This window comes from Oncorhynchus kisutch, linkage group LG18 (assembly GCF_002021735.2).
Source record: "Oncorhynchus kisutch isolate 150728-3 linkage group LG18, Okis_V2, whole genome shotgun sequence".
Lineage (NCBI taxonomy): Eukaryota > Metazoa > Chordata > Actinopteri > Salmoniformes > Salmonidae > Oncorhynchus > Oncorhynchus kisutch.
In genome coordinates, this window is record NC_034191.2 from 59,956,045 (window position 1) to 59,979,595 (window position 23,551).

The 23,551-nt window shown below is 43.3% G+C and overlaps 1 protein-coding gene across 1 annotated transcript in view; it reads left to right on the forward strand.

Moving 5' to 3' along the window:
* Window positions 1-23,551, forward strand: part of adarb2 (adenosine deaminase RNA specific B2 (inactive)) — an 83,046-nt gene that overhangs the window by 35,696 nt on the left and 23,799 nt on the right. Inside the window, exons 3-6 of the mRNA XM_031796730.1 lie at window positions 1,965-2,079; window positions 9,852-10,020; window positions 12,855-13,006; window positions 14,119-14,290. Coding sequence (XP_031652590.1) covers window positions 1,965-2,079; window positions 9,852-10,020; window positions 12,855-13,006; window positions 14,119-14,290 — 608 coding nt within the window. The remainder of the gene's footprint in view (window positions 1-1,964; window positions 2,080-9,851; window positions 10,021-12,854; window positions 13,007-14,118; window positions 14,291-23,551) is intronic.

Here is a 23,551-nt window from a genome sequence, read left to right on the forward strand (position 1 = left end):
CCTGTTATTCTGAAACATTACCCCCATAAGGGTGGCAGTGGTGGGTGGCAGTGGCACCAAGCTACCATGAGAGAGATGGAGGGGGAGCGAGCACGTCATTTCCCCAACATTGCTGTACGTGAGAGAAAGTCATGGCACGTAACTTCTCACCTCAAGATCAGATCAGACGTCCACGGATCTGTGGAGGAGAGGCGGGGGGGAGGGGGGAGGAGGAGAAAGCAGGGCATGATGCCAGAGAACATTGCACCTTGGCGGCTCTGAGGGCCAGTAACACCTGCCAGTTCCCTTTAACCCACATAATGTCATGAATGAAATACTTAAAAGTGTCAAAGGACTTGACATAGTTAAATTGAATACAACAGTATTCTTACAGTTGGTTAGATCTCACTACGAGAAAAGAGGGACAGCGCTTGTGCTTGTTTTCAGGGATTTTAACCCTGAAGCCACTCAGATACACATTATCATTCTAATCTATGACTAGGAGCTGTTTTTAACGTTGTCACATTGCCAGAACAGAAATCTATGTTTGGTTGAAGTTCTCAGTGTGACAACAAGTCATAATGCTGTACAGAGGTGAAGAGCAGCATAGCATAGCATCATGCCACCACAGTTATCTCCCTGTTTCTCCCTGAAGATGACAGTATCTCACACTTTGACACCTCCCAGTTGCCTGGTGTCTTGAACGGGCAGAAGCACTTTACTTTTCACCATTACAAACCAACCAAATGACTCACACACAGTGTAATTGTAGTCATCTTATAGTGATAGATCAGAGCGGTATGTTTCTCACCATTCTCGATCCTAAGTATGCCCAGAGGCATCATGGGAGATCCCAGCTCTCCCCCAGGGCATGCTGGTCCTTACTACCCAGCTTGTTGGTGGCGGTGCGTTGGTGACAGTGTAGCACCACCACCAGCCGCCTTACAGCTTCCCCTGAGAACGCCACAAGCTGTGAACGCCCTTGTTACCATTACCTCTTCCATGTGTGAGAGGAGTGTTTCACGGCCAGGGCCCAGCGACGAGGCTATAAAGAGAAATATGCTCCCTAATCGTTTTTTTCTTTTCCTTTTTTCTCTCTCTCTCTCTGTTCTTTAAGCGGTTGCCTCCGTGTCTGTTTATGTCCTCTGAGCTATCGGCTATCTGCTCAATCTTTCGGCTGCTAACTGCTAAGGGACAGAGGCTGGCTGCCTCTCTCTCTCTCTCTCTCTCTCTCTCTCTCTCTCTCTCTCTCTCTCTCTCTCTCTCTCTCTCTCTCTCCCCCCCCCCCACCACCACATTGTAATCTCTACTTGGCCAGGGTGAGAGACTGAGAGACTAAACTGATGATTATTACACAGAATAGCTTCAAAACCAGGCACGGGGCTTGAGATGGTGTGAAATCACTGTGCACAGGTTGCCAACTTATTTTAGTTGATAGTATGGGTTTCTTCAGTTGGCTACGGTAGGCTGTCTGAAGGAGGGCTACTTTGGTCTACATAAGGTTTTTGGCGGTACCAGGAGTGGCTATGCTTGACTGGACTACTGTGTTTCTCAATAGGCAGAACCCTAACCCCAACCACACTAGTGAGAGTGCTTTAGACAACAAATGTTTTTCTTCTCGTTCACACATTTAGTTTTGTGTGGCTGTGCATTTATGTTGGGGAATCAGAGGGAGGGGAGGTATATAATTAAATGTAAACTTTTGCCTGAATCAATGTGTGTGTTGCTACCTTTTCTAGTGTACATTTAAATGTGAAATGTACTTAACTAATGTAATCATGTCTGTCTTAAACATCGCCTGTGACCCTCTTAGCACCTCCACACTTCTCTGGTTATCTATGTCCTTTGCTCGGCTAATCTGTATAAATAACATTTCTTAACAATAACATTTATTTTCTTCTTCTTCAAGGGCTACCTAACCAATATGAAAACAATATGTTTTAAACCATGTGTATCGAAATAAAGAAACTGATTGTGTCTTGCAGGACTTTGCCGATTCAATATTCCGCTTGGTGAGGGAGAAATACCACGAACTGGCAGACAGCTGCACCCCCATGCATGCACGACTCAGAGCCCTGGCAGGCATCGTAATGACCAGAGGTATGGTAAATTTCATTGACTTTTATATCACATTACATTTTTAACCAGGCCAATATATATATATATATATATAGTGAGAGAGAGAGAGAGAAACCACTGCATCCTCATGCACTTGCAGAGCGTCATATACTTCTGAAATGAATGATGTATTGGCCCGTGGTCCCTGGGGGAGATGAAGACAGACATGGTACCCGTGTCATTCATCCAGCTATACACCGCGCGGCAGAGCCTACACGTCGGTTTGACAGTAGCTCCGCTGGTTTTAGAATATGAACTTTCTTAATATTGTCAATCATCAGGAGTGCAGTACCGTGTTATTCATGTCTAAAAAACAATTGGGCAATTGCCCTGTTAGCCAACAAAAGCCATTCAAATGTCCATTGTAAACACAATTTGATTTGATTGCATCTATTGTTCCCAGTCTTTCTCCTCACCTGGTATTTATATTGGGCCCTCACACACAATCTGTGTCTTTTAGCAACTAAGCCAAGTGAATTAAGAGACATTAATAAACAAAATGTCAATTTATTGCGTCAATATGATGTATTTTAAACAGACTTTTGATCTTATATCTTATATAGACATTTCAACCGCTCCCCAAACGGCACTCTATTCCCTTCCTTCTGCTAATGGCCCTGGTGAAATGCAGTGCACTATAAGGGGAATAAGGTGCCATTTGGGGCGCATCCCGTCTTTATCTCCACCTGGTATTTACATTGGGCCCTAGCTCACATCTCCCACACAGAGCTGTAGTGTGCTTAAGTGGAGAGCTTTATCTCTTTGCCTGGCTGCAGTCTGTGGGGCTCAGTGTGATGGCTGTGTGGTGGCTGGTGAGGATGGATCAGTATCTCCACCAGTCTGTCTGTGTCGAGAGCGGCGGCTCATCAATTTAGACTTCACTGAGACCCGGCTCGCCTTGACCTAATCTTATTCCGCTACTCTCCCTGCCGCTCAATAATTGGCACTTTTTGTTTATTAATAGGCAGTGTTATCTTCAAAGATCCAGACGCGTACACAGCTGTTGCCGGAGCTGCCCAAGTATTTGTGATTGTGAGAGAGAGAGAGCGTGAGAGCTACAGCGAGCTAGCAGGCAGCAGACACAAACTTGACAGGAACACTAGGGGTTCTGTTTTCTGGTCACCCCTCTCTCTCTCTCTCTCTCTCTCTCTCTCTCTCGCTCTCTCCCTCTCCCTCTCTCTCTCTCTCTCTCTCTCTCTCTCTCTCTCCCTCTCCCTCTCCCTCTCCCTCTCCCTCTCCCTCTCCCTCTCTCTCTCTCTCTCTCTCTCTCTCTCTCTCTCTCTCTCTCTCCCTCTCCCTCTCCCTCTCTCTCTCTCTCTCTCTGAACATCTATTGGCTGTCTCAGACCTGTGCACACACCACCGACATATTAATAGAGGGACGGGACTTTGAACCACAGCCCCTCCCCTTCCCCTGCCCAATGTACTCCCATTCAAGGCCTGTGGAGACAATTCCAACCTGGGCAAGATTTGATTTGTCACTGGCACAGTGAGGCTCTTATTGGTTATGTGGCTGTAGAAGGCAAAGTAAACAGAAAACTCATTGGGTTAGAAGGTGTGGATAATTTCATTTGTATCTAAGATAGCGTCGGTCCTTGGAGATGGAAATGAGTTTAGGACATCAGAGTTCCCGTTGGAAAGCATGCAGAGAGAGCGCATGACAAATGCCAAAGTCTTTTTTATTGACCACTTGTTTGGTATGGAGATGTTTTAACACAGCCTGTAATTCAGTTAGGATATGTGAGTCTCTCTTCCATAGAGTGAAATCATAGGAGATTAAATAACAGCAGTTCAGAGTGAGAAGCAAGTGGTGAATTATTGCTTTGTAATGTTTTGAAGTCTGGTGCTGGGTATCCATTTCCACAGAAGATGTCTCTCTTTTTATACTTTTTCTTTTTCTTATCTCTTGTTGCCTCCCCTGCTTTTTTATGAATTTGTCATTCAATAATACCCCGTTTTAAAAGGCTTAGAAGTGAGGTTGTCTAGAGTCGGGTTAGAGGTGGGGAAGGTTGGAGAGGATGATCGGGGGCCCGGAACATAATCATAATCATTTGTACACTGCAAATTGACCACAACTAAGCCCAAAAAGAGATTGTCCTTGAAAATAACAATCATTGCATATCTTGATTATGTTGAGCCACGATCACATATGTAACATTTTTCGTTTGTGGTAATACTTTCGTTTGTGGCACAGATTTCCTAAATTAAACACATTTTTAGCTGAATTCCTGGTGATTTATTATTATTTTTTACCAAAAAATAAAGTTCTTAATAAAAATGCATATACAGTATACTGAGCAAAAACATAAACGCTATATACATGTTCCATGAGCTGAAATAAATACTCACAAAAAGCTTATTTCTCTCAAATTTTGAACACAAATTTGTTTACATCCCTGTTAGTGAGCATTTCTTCTTTGCCAAGATAATCCATCCACCTGACTGGTGTGGCATATCAAGAAGTTGATTAAACGGCATGATCATTAAACAGGTGCACCTTGTGCTGGGGACAATAAAAGACCACTCTAAAATGTGCAGTTTTGTCACACAACACAATGTCTCAAGTTTTGAGGGAGCGTGCAATTGGCATGATGACTGCAGGAATGTCCACCAGAATTGTTCCCAGAGAATGTAATGTTAATTTCTCTACCATAAGCCACCTCCAACGTCGTTTTAGAAAATTTGGCAGTACGTCCAACCGGCCTCACAACCGCAGACCATGCCAGCCCAGGACAACATCTTGCTTCTTCACCTGCGGGATAGTCTGAGACCAGCCACACGGACAGCTGATGAAACTAAGGAATATTGCTGTCTGTAATAAAGCCCTTTTGTGGGGAAAGACTCATTCTGATTGGCTGGCCCTGGCTCCCCAGTGGGTGGGCCTATGCCCCCCCCCAGTCCCACCCATGGCTGTGCCCCTGCCCAGTCATGTGAAATCCATAGATTAGGGCCGAAGGAATTAAAATCGTTGAAATTGTTGCATGTTGCGTTTATATTTTTGTTTTGTTTTACTAAAAACTTTGGGGGACCAGAAAAGATCACTTGCGGGCCGGTTTTATCCTATGGGCCGCCTGTTGCCATCCCTGGGTAAGACGGCTGTATGGAGACAGCACTGTCAGGACAGAAAGGCTAATAACACTGTCAGTTCAGAGGGCAGCGGATTGTTTTTGAATGGAGTGCATTTGTAGGTCAAATTTAATTATCATCAAGAGATTAAAGTGACCCTATTGTCAACACTACTGTAAGGTCATGGGTCATAGTTATTAAAATTAGTAGTACACTTTGTATACATCCCAAATGGCTCCCTATTACCTATACAGTGCCTTCGGGAAGTATTCAGACTCCTTGAAGGGTACCCAAACATTTCTGCAGCATTAAAGGTGCCCAAGAACACAGTGGCCTTCATCATTCTTAAATGGAAGAAGTTTGGAACCACCAAGACTCTTCCTAGAGCCAAACTGAGCAATTGGGGGAGAAGGGCCTTGGTCAGGGAGGTGACCAAGAACCTATTGGTCACTCTGAGAGAGCTCTACAGTTCCTCTTTGCAGATGGGCGAACCTTCCAGAAGGACAACAATCTCTGCAGCACTCCAAAAACAAGGCCTTTATGGTAGAATGGACAGACGGAAGCCCCTCTTCAGTAAAAGGCACATGACAGCCCACTTGGAGTTTGCCAAAAGTCACCTAAAGACTCTCAGACCATGAGAAATAAGATTTTCTGGTCTGATGAAACCAAGATTGAACTCTTTAGCCTGAATGCCAAGCGTCATGTCTGGAGGAAACCTGGCACCCTCCCTACGGTGAAGCATGGTGGTGGCAGCATCATGCTGTGGGGATGTTTTTCAGCGGCAGGGACTGGGAGACTTGTCAGGATCGAGGCAAAGATGAACGGAGCAAAGTACAGAGAGATCCTTGTTGAAAACCTGCTCGAGAGCTCTCAGGACCTCAGACTGGGGCGAAGGTTCACGGTCCAACAGGACAACAAACATAAGCAAACAGCCAAGACAATGCAAAAGTGGCTTCGGGACAAGTCTCTGAATGTCCTTGTATGACCCAGCGAAAGCCCGGTCTTGAACACGATGGAACATCTTTGGAGAGACCTGAAAATAGCTGCGTAGCGACGCTCCCCATCCAACCTGACAGAGCTTGAGAGGATCTGCAAAGAAGGATGGGAGAAACTCCCCAAATACAGGTGTGCCAAGCTTGTAGTAGTACACTATGAAGGGAATACGGTAGGGTGGCATTTGGGACACACATATAATACAATTCTAGAGGTCGTTAAAGAGTTGCACACCCAGAAAGATTTCAAGGTTCAAAAACATACTTCTCTCCTAGCTACCCCTCCCTGTCATTGTATCAGATATATTTTCATATTGATTCTCATGATGATACACATCTTAACTTCACATTGAAGATCTTCAACCATCTTCCGTTCATGAGTCTCTTCATAGCCTAGTGGTATGCAATTGAGTTCACTTGCGTTAACCTTGGCTTGACAACAATTCCTTTTACTCCAGGAGACGAACATCATTTTAATGCTCCTTTAGTACTGAAGAATAATGGGTTCTTATTACAGAAAAATCTTATTTCTGTCTGTTAATGTGTCTCTTTGTCTACAGCAACAAAGAAAATGGAAAGGTCTGTGAATAAAGAATACAAACTTGATTTAGTTGATAACAGAGCTGATAACAGAGTAGAAAATTGGAAAGTTGAACTTTATAATAGCCTGTGTATCATTTAATTCCCCTTTACTAAACTGAAATATGACTGAAGTTAGTTACTCCAGAAGGCTTCCTTATGATAATAGTCTTATGATGATAGAAACTGATGAGACAAACCTAATTTGGAAAATACCTGCTTGATGATAGCTATTAACCCCACTTAAAATCTCTCTCACGCGCTCTCGCTCTCTCTTTCTCCTCTCAGAGGGAGGGGGGGGGGGGCTGCTTGGTGGCAATTTCATGGTGAGATGAAGAGCAGCTAGGAGAAATTATCCCCCGCAAAATGGATCTAAACAATTGCTAAGTGGAACATCAGAGAAAAAGGAGAGAAAAAGGGGAAAGTGAAAAGGGTGTTGCAGTCGGCACGTTTAACTTGTATTATCTCCCCAGAACGAGGCATGTTGCTGCATGCTCAGGGCTGATGTGGAGGATAGACCTGGAGCTGTTGGTTTGCTCAACCTGGCACTGTACAGTAGATGACACAACAGAGGATGAACCATGGTGAGGTTATTGGACCAAGCTATTACCCCACATAGACTAGTCCTAAGGAAATCATTTCGATCTAGGGGAACGTCCCAAACGAAATAGGGTGCCATTTCGGACGCAGAAAACATAGGTTTAGGTGTCTCAAAATATGCTGCTAGAGGTAAAGTATCTGTTCCTTCTCAACTTGGCATCCAACCTGCATTATGGTTTAGACTTGGCTACTGAGCCTGTGCAGAGCAGGAGCAGCCAGCATCTGGTTTGTCCTTAACATTAATCTTGTAGTTCCTGGCGTGGGTTCCCTGGTCTGGGCTGGTGTTGCAGTGGTTCCGCTAAGAACTAGCCAGGGCACCAATCTCTCTGTGTGATTGTGCTAGTGGAGTTTCTACAACCAAAGAGTATCATTTATTCATTAATGGCTTGATTTTTTTCTCTACGCTAGGTGATTCAGCTGCCACATTGTTGCCTTGGTTTGCTGCTGTTAGTGGACTGATCATACAGTGCTTCACGGCTAGAAATGATATTGTGCTAAAAAAACATCACGGTTGGAATGCACTTTTGATCAATCAGATTGCGCGGCCAGAACCGTTTCGTAATCAACAAGGCAACAGCAAACATGTCGTCCCCCGAGAATGGTGCAGCCCCCTCCCCCCTCCTCGGGCCAATCAGTGTAATTTTGTAAATTATGGCTCTCTATGGCAAGACGCATCATTCACCCAAGTTTTGTCAAAATCGGGTCAATGATGTCTGAGATATCTGGTGGGTTAGTTAGACTCCAATCCCTGAGCATGTGTGACAAATTTCATCAAACAGATCAAGAGATATAAACATGTTCCCATTATTAACGTGTGGTCGATATGAATGTTCTTGAGTCTTGCCGGTGTTTCTCAACATTTGTCCTGGCTAAATTCCCAATCTGGCCCCCACCATCAGAGCCACCTAATCATCCACAGCTTCCAATTGGCTCATTCATCCCCCCCTGCTCCCATGTAAGTAACTATACCCCAGGTCGTTGCTGTAAATAAGAATGTGTTCTCAGTCAACTTACTTTGTAAAAAAATTATAAAAATAAGCAACACATTTTAATACAATACGAATATCCTTGACTGATTTGTATGCCTTTGTTCCGTTGAGAGACGTTTGTCGATAGATGCCATATATCAAGTTTCGTGCAGATCGGTCATTCGTTGCCAGACGAGTAGCGTTTTGAAATTCAAATTGGTGGAAAATCCACATTTCTTCATGACTTTAGGTCAAGTGGGGTGAGGGGCGTGACCTTTCATTTTCAATCTCTTGTTATAGTGCCACCAACTGGCCGATCAGTGTAATTTTGTAAATGCCGATCTTAATGGCAAGACGCATCATTCACCCAAGATTCGTAAAAATCGGGCCAATGCTCTCTGAGATATCGCTTGTGACTAACGGACTAACTGACAGATCCAAAATCACCTCCCCGATTTCATCATGGGGGACAACAATATAGCATTGCCACAAGAACGTATAAAGAAGCTAGGAAATGCATCATGAGAAGAACCATATCTCTTATGTCTCCGTCCTCCTTTGCTCTATCCAAGCAGCCACTGAGTCAGAAGGTGGTTAGTCAAAGCTAGCCGAATGGATTTCAGAGGCCATGACTTTAACCCCACCTCAATATGAGCTGCACTTATTGTTAATGGCAACCTGGCAGAGGTGGCTCGTCGCCTGTCTGCCTGCATGCACACACACACACACACTCTATAGCCTGCCTGTCTGCTTGCCTGACTACAATACCATCTGGGCCACAGCAGATAAAAGCTCATATGTTGCACCCGCGTTGCCTCCAGGTTCGGCGGACGCAGTGAACCCTGAATTTGTGAAGCGATGGAGAGATTTGTGGCAGGCAGAGGAGAGGAGAGCGGAGGAGAGAAAAGGAGACTGACGGTGGTTAAAGCATGCTGAGCCAGCCCCGTCACACACTCATGGTTTATGCTGTCAAAAATCCTGCTGCTGAAGCCCATTTTTTAACCACAGTGCTTTTGAATTAAAATCAAACAAATAGGTTTCAGGGCTGTGGCAGGAGGGGATCTATGGGCTGCAAGGGTGGGTTTCTTCCTACTGGGTTCACTAACAATCACATTTCAAAGAGTGGTAGTAGTGTTCACCTGAAGTGTTCACCTGAAGTCTTACATGGTATTTAAATGGGCTGTGTCCCAAATGGTACCCAATTCCCTATATGGGGAACTACTTTTGACCAGGCCCTGGTCAAAAGTAGTGCACTATATAGGGAATATAGTGCCATTCAGAAATGGCCTATGGTATCAGGTTAAAGGGATTTAGGTGTGGAGATTTGTTGACGGAGTCCACTGTTATCCCCTAACTAATGCGGACTCTAGACATACTCTTGTTTCATTGTTTTCACACCACATGAGTTCTTGATGACAAGTTGCTCTGTCAAATGACACAACGAAGTGTGAGTCATGAGTTCTAAATTATATTTTAAAGGTAATAAAGCTATTTTATTTCTAATACTTGTTGTCTCCCCGTTTTTTTCCCTCTCTCTCTGTCTTTGCCAGGTTTGGACCTGAGACAAGTCCAGGTGATAGCGTTATCTACCGGGACCAAATGTATCAAGGGAGAACATATCAGTAACCAAGGACTGGTGGTCAACGACTGTCACGCTGAGATCACAGCCAGGAGAGCCTTGGTTCGCTACCTCTACTCTCAGTTAGAGCTCTTCTTAAGGTAACGACATCGAATGCTTCTGTAACATATTATAAACCGTATTATAAGGCCTCGTTGTAAGGGCTCATACAAGTTTATAGCATCTAATAGAAACATTATACCTGCAGGCTTTAAGTAAAGTGTTCATGTGCTTCTTCTACTCTCAGTAATAACATCTAATTTTGTCTCCTTTGAATAGTACAAGAGTAGGCAGGGGTGTTTTACTAATTATCCTTACAAGTACAGTGAGGGATATGTAAATTAAAGTGATATACTGGATGTGTTTTTAAAGCACTATTCAAGAGTTATTTTTCATAGATGTTCATTAAATGCTCCTAAAAATACGATTCTAAATCAGATTATATTATATAACTTGTAGCTACGCTTAAATTACAATTCTGTCCTTACTTAGCACCATGGTAACAGAGAAGCATTATACAACAAAGCCATTTTCACAATCAAGCGTCATACTGTAGGCAGACTGCTTTTGTGTCAAAGCAATGAGTTCCTGATTAAAATGATATACGTTACATTCTTTATCTTGTGAAACTGCTATAACTACGTCTCCAAAACCTAATATTTGCCCCACCAGAGAAGAAGCATTGTCTTCTAAAAATTCTAGTTTTTAGTTTGAAATGTTCCTACCTACACAACCACTTTGGTAAATTGCATCGTGTGCTACCTTGAACCAATCTTACCTGCCAGGCCCGTCTGGCTACTAAATTGCCAGCCTGTCAGATTAGAGTAGAAAAGGCTAGTTCCTTTAATGTCATATTAGCATAATACAGCGTATTGACTCTAGTCTTTCCTCAACGTCTAATATAATCACTGGGCCAGAGTCTCAGCGGCTGAGCAAGAGAAAGCTAATGGGAAAGATAAGTCCTATGAAAATAGCCAAACATAATGCCACAACTGACGTATATTCACCCTATTTTTAAATAAAAAATGATTTTACCTTCATTTAACCTGGTAGGCCAGTTGAGAACAACTGCAACCTGGCCAAGATAAAGCAAAGCAGCGCGACAAAAACAACACAGAGTTTCACATGGGATAAACGATCGTGCAGTCAATAACACAGTAGAAAAATCTGTATACAGTGTGAGCATATGAAGGAAGGAGGTGAGGCAATAAATAGGCCAATAGTGGCGAAGTAATTACAATTTAGCAATTTACACTGGAGTGATATATGTGCAGATGAGGATGTGCAGGTAGACATAATGGTTTGCAAAAGAGCAGAAAAACAAAAACAAATATGGGGATGAGGTAGGTAGTTGGTTGGATGGGCTATTTACAGATGAGCTGTAGCGATCGGTAAGCTGCTCTGACAGCTGACTCTTAAAGAGTGAGGGAGATAATAGTCTCCAACTTCAGTGATTTTTGCAATTCGTTCCAGTCATTGGCAGCAGAGAACTGGAAGGAAAGGCGGCCAAAGAAGGTGTTGGCTTTGGGGATGACCAGTGAAATATACCTGCTGGAGCGCGTGCTACGGGTGGGTGTTGCTATGGTGACCAGTGAGCTGAACTAAGGCGGAGCTTTACTTAGCAACGACTTATAGATGACCTGGAGACAGTGGGTTTGGCGATGAATATGTAGCGAGGACCAGCCAACGAGAGCATACAGGTCGCAGTGGTGGGTAGTATATGGGACTTTGGTGACAAAACGGATGGCACTGTGATAGACTGCATCCAATTTGCTGAGTAGAGTGTTGGAGGCTATTTTGTAAATGACATCGCCGAAGTCAAGGATCGGTAGGATAGTCAATTTTACGAGGGTATGTTTGGCAGCATGAGTGAAGGAGGCTTTGTTGCGAAAATCGAAGCCGATTCTTGATTTAACTTTGGATTGGAGATGTTTGATATGAGTCTGGAAGGAGAGTTTACAGTCTAACCAGACACCTAGGTATTTATAGTTGTCCACATATTCTAAGTCAGAACCGTCCAGAGTAGTGATGCTAGTCGGGCGGGCGGGTGCGGGCAGCGATCGGTTGAAGAGCATGCAGTTCATTTTACTAGCATTTAAGAGCAGTTGGAGGCCACGGAAGGAGTGTTGTATGGCGTTGAAGCTCGTTTGTTAACACAGTGTCCAAAGAAGGGCCAGATGTATACAGAATGGTGCCGTCTGCATAGAGGTGGATCAAAGAATCACCCGCAGCAAGAGCGACATCATTGATATATACTATGAGAAGTCTAGGGTTGAGACCGAAAGCGACGTAGGGAATATACTGTAGTATCATGCCATGCATTATGTCTCCAATGATGAAAAATCACAATGGCGAGCTCTGAGTATATTAGTATATGGTAGAACTGAATTATTTAAATTCAAGGCATCAAATAGTAAGCATGTGGCATGGTTCAATACGGATTTGTGAAATTAAAGTATGTTTGAGTAAAACAAATATTTGCAGCCTCAGTTCGTAGTAGCAACTACTATCACACATCACAGTCAGTAGCTGAATAACTGGCTGGAGTTTTAGTGGGTAGCCTAGTGTCTAGTATCAGTCAAGGCTCATAGTCATTTCAACCATTCAGGGATGATGTAGGAAAAACTGGTATACACACACACATATATACACTCAAACGCACACTCACACACCAGCAGCCCTCCGCTCTTCGTGATGTATCATCCAGTTGAGACAGACTGAGTAATGTTCAGGGGGCCGACAGTGACAGAGAGAGAAACTGCTTTGGTCAGGGAGAAGGCCAGTGTTTGTCATCACTCGCCCTCTCCCTCTGTTTCAGTTCATCATTGAAAAATAGACGGGGGTGGGGGGGGGGGGGTGTATGTATGTGTGTGCTGTGATAGATAGATAGTGGTCACTCTCTTTTTTCTCATCTTTTCTTTCTTTGTCTTTGAAGCAAAAGGCGAGAGGACTGGGAAGAGTCGATATTCGTCCGGCACAAGGAGTCAGGGTACCGGTTGAGGGACAACGTCCATTTCCATATGTACATCAGCACGTCGCCCTGCGGAGACGCTCGCCTCAACTCGCCCTACGAAATCACCACGGACCGTAAGACAGACTCTCTATCCATCTTCATCTCTCTCGTTATCTCTCGTTTATTTTCCCTCCCTCCCTCTCTCCTGTCTTCCTCGTGGTTTGGTGTCTTTTTCCCCTTTACCAGAGTTTTATTTTTTTGTAAGGGATCATCTTCTGCCGGCTGATATGTTGAAAGCGACTGCTCTGCTTTTGTCAGACGCTGTCAGAAAACTGGCATCCCTTTCATGTCACATTACATCCACAGGCCTTTCAGACTGCCAAGCCACTGTGCTGAACAGATGACATTTTAATGCTTACTCCATAAAAAAATGTATATTCATTTAGATGGCGACGGCTGGCATTCGTTTTTATGTGTGACTTACAGGGTTAGCAATGTAATCTGCTTGGCAGTTTTCCATCAAAAATATTTCCCCTCCTTTTTTCTCTTAGACAGATCTATTCAGCACTGTAGCCATGCTGCTGGTGTATCATTATATTGACGTGGAGGTTTTCTTGCACACACACACACACACACACACACACACACACACACACACACACACACTAAAATGAAGGGAAAAAAACATTTGAGGAGGCAAATGAATCACGCCAGTATGAAAGAAACTGAGAGACTGTCTCCCTGGAAAGCTTTGAACTTCACTTTCTTGGTCATTAAACCTTTAAATGTTCATCAATCAGCTTTTACAGATTAGAAAATTACTTATGCAGAAGGGGCTCCCATAATACCTTTCTCTGCCTTTTCCTCAATACTTCAGAGGGGAACTCAAGGCTTAACTTTAACTTCATTGCATCGAGAGAGAGAGAGAGAGAGAGAGAGAGACAGAGAGAAGAGAGAGAGAGAGACAGAAAGAGAGAGAGAGAGAGAGATCTGTAGTGGAGAACTACTTAGCTAAGGGTTTAAAATCATTGCCCCTTTTGGTTGATTTCCATATGGGATGGATATAAGGTGGAATTTCAGGCAATAGTGACGTTCAGAACATAGAGACACAAAGTTAGGCATGATCGTGTGTGCTACATACTGAATTGAAACAGTCAGATACACTGACATGTATGAGTGAATCAATCAATAACACACACACAGACACACAAATAAGACTGACCGTCCGGCTCTGATCTGTTCCCAGTGCACAGCAGCAGACACCTGCTGAAGAAGTTCCACAGCCACCTGAGGACCAAGATCGAGTCCGGGGAGGGAACCCTGCCTGTGAGGTCCTCCAGAGGGGCAGTCCAGACCTGGGACGGGGTACTGCAAGGGGAACAGCTCATCACCATGTCCTGCACAGACAAGATCACAAGGTTAGATCATCTCAAACACACCATCAGTGTCATTACCATGAAAACACACTTTTTCCCTCCCATGTCGAATTTTAGGACCTGCTATGTCATCAAAGGTAAAGCATATATGATCTGCCTATATGACATTTCAGAGGATAGGATGAAAATTGTTGAATCAACAGACAGACAGTCATAGCCAGAGGTAAAACAAAACAGTGGAAGTCAGAAAGTAAAGGGCGATGTTCACAGAGGCCAAACTCTGAGTAATCCACACGCTCCACAGACAGGAACGAAGACACAGCCATCTATTGATCTGAGGGCTATCTTTATTGGTGGATTACCTTTTTATGAAAACACATGATCCCTGTTTAAACAGAGCATTTAAAAATATGGCTTTATTGACTACAGAGAAGGGTTGGGATTGGTCTGGTATTTACTCTGTGTGTGGTGGATAAATCTCTTCCCAAGAGCATGAGACCGAACAGGAGCAGGGAGCCGGAGATGTCAGTCAGTCAGTCAGTCAGTCAGTCAGTGATTTGTGTTGTTGATTTTTTTCCTGTTGACTGAATCAAATCAAATCAAATTAAATTTATTTATATAGCCCTTCGTACATCAGCTGATATCTCAAAGTGCTGTACAGAAACCCAGCCTAAAACCCCAAACAGCAAGCAATGCCGGTGTAGAAGCATGAATGATGCTTATTTTCCGTATAAGTTTGCATAGGATAATCCTACACTAATTTGTTCATGTAGGGATCGTCCATTGTTTGAATCCACTGACCCTTAAACTACCTACCTACTATCTAAGACCTCCTGGTCTTAGATTGCCTAGTGCACTACAGGGAATAGGATGCCATTTGGGACAACCACGGTCTTTAACCGTCTTTAACAGTACACCCACAGTACAGTGAATAAGGGCTGCTACCTCGGCTGTGTGATATTCCTCCACCACCTACCCAGTCAGAGGGTTCTGAGATCTGACATGAGGGGAGACAAGGCGGTAGTTTGTCGAAGCTTAAGTCAATGTTCAGGGTGATTTTTTTTTTATTCACCACTAGTGTGTTTTTTTTCGGAGGCATCTTTTGACAGCCACGAATGATCTCCTTGTTCTCGGTGCGGTGGTTGAAGAAAGGGATGTTACATTAAATCTCTTGTTCTCACCCTGTCTCTTTCCACCGGGAGGTGAGAGCATGAGTGTCCACACATTAGCTGTATTATCTCACTCAACTAGGGAGAGATGTGGCGATGGCAGCTAGCAGCACTGTTTCCCTACAATTCTCCCAATATTTGGAGGCTAATTGGTGCTGCTAGCTTTATAGGATACAACAACATCTGCCTGGCCATACCTGCCTATGATCTTGATACATAAAGTTAACTGCCAAAATAAAGGAAACACCAACATAAAGTGTCTTAATAGGGCGTTGGGCACCACGAGCCAGAACAGCTTCAATACACCTTGTCATATATTCTACAGTGTCTGGCACTCTGATGGATGTGACACGAGAAATTCCATAATTTGGTGTTTTGTTGACGGTGGTGAAAAACGCTGTCTCAGTTGCCACTCCAGAATCTCCCATATTGTACGTGTTCAATTGGGTTGAGATCTGGTGACTGAGACACACACACACATATGAATGACTTAATCAACTCAGAAACCACACCTGTGTGGAAGCACCTGCTTTCAATATACTTTGTATCCCTCATTTACTCAAGTGTTTCCTTTATTTTGGCAGTATCTTGCTCACTCAGACTAACTAGTCTCTTAGCAGAGATGTCTTAAGCCATAGAAATAGTATTACTAAAACAGACATGCCCAAATCAGTGGACCGGCAGCCATATTGAGTGTACCCTTGAGTATACCATTCAAATGATCATGGTCAGTTGTCCATTCTAGTCATTATATTTCTATGTAATGGTTTTATTTGACACTTTATGTGCAGTGAGCTGGGAGGGTTAGGCCCTCGACTAGCTAGCTACAGATACACTATGTGCCCAAAAGTATGTGGACACCTGCTCGTCAAACATCTCATTCCAAAATTATGGGCATTAATATGGAGTTGGTCCCCCCTTTGCTGGTGTTTCATGGGGTTGAGGTCAGGGCTCTTTGCAGGCCAGTCAAGTTCTTCCACACCAAATTCGACAAACCCTTTCTGTATGGACCTGACTTTGTGCACAGGGGCATTGTCATGCTGAAACAGGAAAGGGCCTTCCCCAAACTGTTGCCACAAATTTGGAAGCACAGAATCATCTAGAATGTCATTGTATTCTGAAGCGTTAAGATTTCCCTTCACTGGAACTAAGGGGCCTAGCCCAAACCATGAAAAACTGCCCCAGACCATTTTTCCTCCTCCACCAAACTTTACATTTGGTACACGCATTTGGGCAGGTAGCATTCTGATGGCATCGGCCAAACAAAGATTTGTCTGTCGGACTGCCAGATAGTGAAGCGTGATTCATCACTCCAGAGAACGCATTTCCACTGCTCCAGAACCCAATGGCTGCGAGCTTTACACCACACCAGCCAACGCTTGGCATTGCGCACGGTGATCTTAGGCTTGTGTGCGGCTGCTCGGCCATGGAAACCCATTTCATGAACAGTTCTTGTGTTGACGTTGCTTCCAGAGGCAGTTTGGAACTCGGTAGTGAATGTTGCAACCGATGGACAGACGATTTTTACTCGCTCGCACTTCAGCACTCGGCTGTCCCATTCTGTGAGCTTGTGTGGCTTACCACTTCGCGTCTGAGGCGTTGTTGCTCCTAAACATTTCCACTTCACAATAACAGCCCTTACAGCTGCCTGGGGCAGCTCTAGCAGGGCAGAAATTAGACAAACGGACTTGTTGGAAAGGTGGCATCATATGATGGTGCCACGTTGAAAGTCACTGAGCTCTTCACTAAGGCCATTCTACTGCCAAATTTTGCTGTGGAGATTGCATGGCTGTGTGCTCGATTTTATACACCTGTCAGCAACGTGTGGCTGAAATAGCCAAATCCACTCATTTGAAAGGGTGTCCACATACTTTTGTATATATAGTGTATTCTGAGGTGGCTCTCCTCTTTCCCCCTGAAAGTGACCATTAATCTGCCCAATATGATTCAGTTGGCCGGGGCTGGAGACGCAGCGATTACATCTGTCTAGGTCACCACCATAGGTGAAAGCAATTACTTGGCAAAAAATAGAGGGATACGACACGGCAGTCAGGGGAAAGGAAAAGGGACATCCTACTTCCTTTCTTTCTTCCTTTCTTTCTTTCCACCAAGCTAGATACCGTCCGACACCCTTTCTCTCCCACTCCACTCCGTTTTATATTCTTGTAAATTATCCTTGGCTTCCACTGAAGTGAGTGGGTCAGTAAAGGAATATAATTAAGGTCAGGGTGAAAGAGAGAGGGATGAAGAGGGTGGAGAGAGATAGAGAGAGAGGAGAGGGGGCTTTAGCCTTTTATCCTAGTGTAGCCATACTATTTGAGCTGTAAATAGACACATCCGAGGTGACGCCTGCCCTACTGCCACTGTCTGTTTGTCCCACAGTTACACTCCTCGTTGTATCCCTTCCTTCATCATATATCTCCCTCCATTCATTCGTCCCCCACTCCCTCATGTCATCATGTCTGTTTGCGTAGGCGTAAAGTTATGTTAGGGTAAATGAACCACCATGAAAGCTTTTTTTCATATTTTCTTTTAATCATCATTACTATTGCTGTCATTATTGTGATCGTTACTATTGTCATTATTGTTATCGTTAGTGTTTTTGAAAAAGCACAACAGGGTTGGGCACCTGATTGACCAGAGAGTGGATGTTTGATTAAGTCAATGACTTGTTTTAATTGAAGGGCCTAAATGGCTTTCATATGACTATGAACCTTTATCTTCCATTTGGATTTTATGTAGATGAACACATTACTTTAATGGTCTCCGTTTACGGAGAGGAAGAGGGAGGGATAGAAGGAGGGATAGAGAGAGGAAGGGGGAGAGGGAGGGAGTCTCCCCCTTTAAAAACCATGCAACAGCCAGATGGCTGTCTTTTCTTGCATGAGATTAAAATATGTTTCTAATTCACAGCGTTGCTTCCTAGGTAAATTAATATTTCAAGCTAAATCATTTCTGTTTTGGTGGTGGAAGTAGCAGGAGGGGAAAAGAGAGAATAGAGCTCTATCTTTTGTTTGGAAAAGGTAGGACAGATCCCACTAACAGATTGGGGTGGCGCAGGTACAGCCGGGGCGGCAGTTAGCGCAGTTTAGCGATTCTTGGAAAACGTCGATGTTAATTGACTGCTCGGGGAAGCAAAAAACATAATGACTCATTATTAGTCATGAACAGGGATGCGAGAGGAAAAGATAATTGCAATTATTGCAGCCATGATAAAGATACATTGATTAACAAAAAGAACAATGGTGTAAAAATGAGCAACATAATGTTTGCCTCTGATTGCGCTTCTCATAAGTTCTTTAGTCCAATGCTTGTGTGAGTACACAGCTACACAACCCAGGTACACACAGAGGGCTTCTATATCTTTGTTCTCTTGCTCTGAAAGGAGGAAATCATCATAAACATGGTAATTATGCCCCATCCATTTGTTAATGTATTCTGGAAAATAGATTAGTCTAAACAGCAAATGACAAGGCAGTCTAGAGACATCTAGACCTACTATCTCTCCACCATTCAGATCTGGGTTCAAATATTATTTGGAGTGACAGATGGGTGGGGTTTTCAGTTTTGCAACTAAATTCTTTGAAAATATTTCAAATAGTATTTGAAACCAGGTCTGCCACCAGTGTACAGTAGTACTATAGTACTATCGCAACATCAGTATTACTATCTCACCACCAGTATAGTATCATCTCACCCAGTATAGTATCACCTCAGCCCAGTATAGTACTGCAGTATCTCACCACCAGTGTAGTATCATCTCACCACCAGTATAGTATAATCTCAACACCAGTATAGTATCATCTCACCACCAGTATAGTATCATCTCACCACCAGTATAGTATCATCTCACCACCAGTATAGTATCATCTCACCACCAGTATAGTATCATCTCACCACCAGTATAGTATCATCTCACCACCAGTATAGTGTCATCTCACAACCAGTATAGTATTATAGTATCATCTCACAACCAGTATAGTATTGCAGTATCTCACCACCAGTATAGTATCATCTCACCACCAGTATAGTACTGCAGTATCTCACCACCAGTGTAGTACTACATTATCTCACCACCAGTATAATATCATCTCACCACCAGTATAGTATCATCTCACCACCAGTATAGTACTGCAGTATCTCACCACCAGTATAGTATCATCTCACCACCAGGATAGCACTGCAGTATCTCACCACCAGTATAGTATCATCTCACCACCAGTATTGTATCATCTCACCACCAGGATAGCACTACAGTATCTCACCACCAGTATAGTATCATCTCACCATCCGTATAGTATCATCTCACCACCAGTATAATATTATCTCACCATCAGTCTAGTATCATCTCACCACCAGTATAGTACTGCAGTATCTCACCACCAGTATAGTATCATCTCACCACCAATATAGTACTGCAGTATCTCACCACCAGTATAGTATCATCTCACCACCAGTATAGTATCATCTCACCATCCGTATAGTATCATCTCACCACCAGTATAATATTATCTCACCACCAGTCTAGTATCATCTCACCACCAATATAGTACTGCAGTATCTCACCACCAGTATGGTATCATCTCACCACCAGTATAGTATCATCTCACCACCAGTATAGTCTCATCTCACCACCAGTATAGTAACATCTCACCACCAATATAGTATCATCTCACCACCAGTATAGTACTACATTATCTCACCACCAGTAAAGGCCTATCTCACCACCAGTATAGTACTACAGCATCTCACCACCAGTATAGTACTATCTCACAATCAGTATATTACAAACTCACCACCAGTATAGTACTATCTCACTATCCGTATATTACAATCTCATCACCAGTATAGTACTATCTCACCAACAGTATAGGCCTATCTCACTACCAATATACTACTACTATAGTATCTCACCACCAGTATAGTACTTTCTCAACACCGGTATAAGACTATTTCACCACCAGTATGGGCCTATCTCACCATCGGTATAGTACTACAGTATCTCACCACCAGTATAGTACTACATTATCTAACCGGTATATTACTATCTCACCACCAGTATAGGACAATCTCACCACCAGTATAGGACTATCACACCACCAGTATATTAATATCTCACCACCAGTATAGAACTATCTCTCCACCAGTATATTACTATCTCACCACCAGTATAGGCCTATCTCACCACCAGTATAAGACTATCTCACCACCAGTATAGTACTTTCTCAACACCGGTATAAAACTATTTAACCACCAGTATAGGCCTATCTCACCATCGGTATAGTACTACAGTATCTCACCACCAGTATAGTACTACATTATCTCACCACCGTATAGGCCTATCTCACCACCAATATATTACTATCTCACCACCAGTATAGGACAATCTCACCACCAGTATAGAACTATCTCACCACCAGTATATTACTATCTCACCACCAGTATATTACTATATCACCACCAGTATAGAACGATCTCACCACCAGTATATTACTATCTCACCACCAGTATATTACTATCTCACCACCAGTATAGAACTATCTCACCACCAGTATATTACTATCTCACCACCAGTATAGAACTATCTCTCCACCAGTATATTACTATCTCACCACCAGTATAGGCCTATCTCACCACCAGTATAAGACTATCTCACCACCAGTATAGTACTTTCTCAACACCGGTATAAAACTATTTAACCACCAGTATAGGCCTATCTCACCACCAGTATAGGACTATCTCACCATCGGTATAGTACTACAGTATCTCACCACCAGTATAGTACTACATTATCTCACCACCGTATAGGCCTATCTCACCACCAATATATTACTATCTCACCACCAGTATAGGACAATCTCACCACCAGTATAGAACTATCTCACCACCAGTATATTACTATCTCACCACCAGTATATTACTATATCACCACCAGTATAGAACGATCTCTCCACCAGTATATTACTATCTCACCACCAGTATATTACTATCTCACCACCAGTATAGAACTATCTCACCACCAGTATATTACTATCTCACCACCAGTATAGAACTATCTCTCCACCAGTATATTACTATCTCACCACCAGTATATTACTATCTCACCACCAGTATATTACTATCTCACCACCAGTATAGTACAATCTCACCACCAGTGTATTACTATCTCACCAGCAGTATAGTATCATCTCACCCAGTATAGTATCACCTCAGCCCAGTATTTTTCAACCGGTCGCTGCCTGCACCTGCATGCCCGACTTTATCACCACCCTGGATGGTTCCGACCTAGAATATGTGGACGTCTATAAGTACCTAGGTGTCTGGCTAGACTGCAAACTCTCCTTCCAGACTCATATCAAACATCTCCAATCGAAAATCAAATCAAGAGTCGGCTTTCTATTCCGCAACAAAGCCTCCTTCACTCACGCCGCCAAGCTTACCCTAGTAAAACTGACTATCCTACCGATCCTCGACTTCGGCGATGTCATCTACAAAATGGCTTCCAACACTCTACTCAGCAAACTGGATGCAGTCTATCACAGTGCCATCCGTTTTGTCACTAAAGCACCTAATACCACCCACCATTGCGCCTTGTATGCTCTAGTCGGCTGGCCCTCGCTACATATTCGTCGCCAGACCCACTGGCTCCAGGTCATCTACAAGTCTATGCTAGGTAAAGCTCCGCCTTATCTCAGCTCACTGGTCACGATGGCAACACCCATCCGTAGCACGCGCTCCAGCAGGTGTATCTCACTGATCATCCCTAAAGCCAACACCTCATTTGGCCGCCTTTCGTTCCAGTACTCTGCTGCCTGTGACTGGAACGAATTGCAAAAATCGCTGAAGTTGGAGACTTTTATCTCCCTCACCAACTTCAAACATCAGCTATCTGAGCAGCTAACCGATCGCTGCAGCTGTACATAGTCTATTGGTAAATAGCCCACCCTTTTCACCTACCTCATCCCCATACTGTTTTTAATTATTTACTTTTCTGCTCTTCTGCACACCAATATCTCTACCTGTACATGACCATCTGATCATTTATCACTCCAGTGTTAATCTGCAAAATTGTAATTATTTGCCTACCTCCTCATGCCTTTTGCACACATTGTATATAGACCCCCCCCTTTGTTTTCTACTGTGTTATTGACTTGTTAATTGTTTACTCCATGTGTAACTCTTTGTTGTATGCTCACACTGCTATGCTTTATCTTGGCCAGGTCGCAGTTGCAAATGAGAACTTGTTCTCAACTAGCCTACCTGGTTAAATAAAGGTGAAATAAAAAATTAAAAAAAATAGTACTGCAGTATCTCACCACCAGTGTAGTATCATCTCACCACCAGTATAGTATAATCTCAACACCAGTATAGTATCATCTCACCACCAGTATAGTATCATCTCACCACCAGTATAGTATCATCTCACCACCAGTATAGTATCATCTCACCACCAGTATAGTATCATCTCACAACCAGTATAGTATTATAGTATCATCTCACAACCAGTATAGTATTGCAGTATCTCACCACCAGTATAGTATCATCTCACCACCAGTATAGTACTGCAGTATCTCACCACCAGTGTAGTACTACATTATCTCACCACCAGTATAATATCATCTCACCACCAGTATAGTATTATGTCACCACCAGTATAGTACTGCAGTATCTCACCACCAGTGTAGTATCATCTCACCACCAGTATAGTATCATCTCACCACCAGTATAGTACTGCAGTATCTCACCACCAGTATAGTATCATCTCACCACCAGGATAGCACTGCAGTATCTCACCACCAGTATAGTATCATCTCACCACCAGTATAGTATCATCTCACCACCAGTATAGTATCATCTCACCATCCGTATAGTATCATCTCACCACCAGTATAATATTATCTCACCATCAGTCTAGTATCATCTCACCACCAGTATAGTACTACATTATCTCACCACCAGTAAAGGCCTATCTCACCACCAGTATAGTACTACAGCATCTCACCACCAGTATAGTACTATCTCACAATCAGTATATTACAAACTCACCACCAGTATAGTACTATCTCACTATCCGTATATTACAATCTCATCACCAGTATAGTACTATCTCACCAACAGTATAGGCCTATCTCAC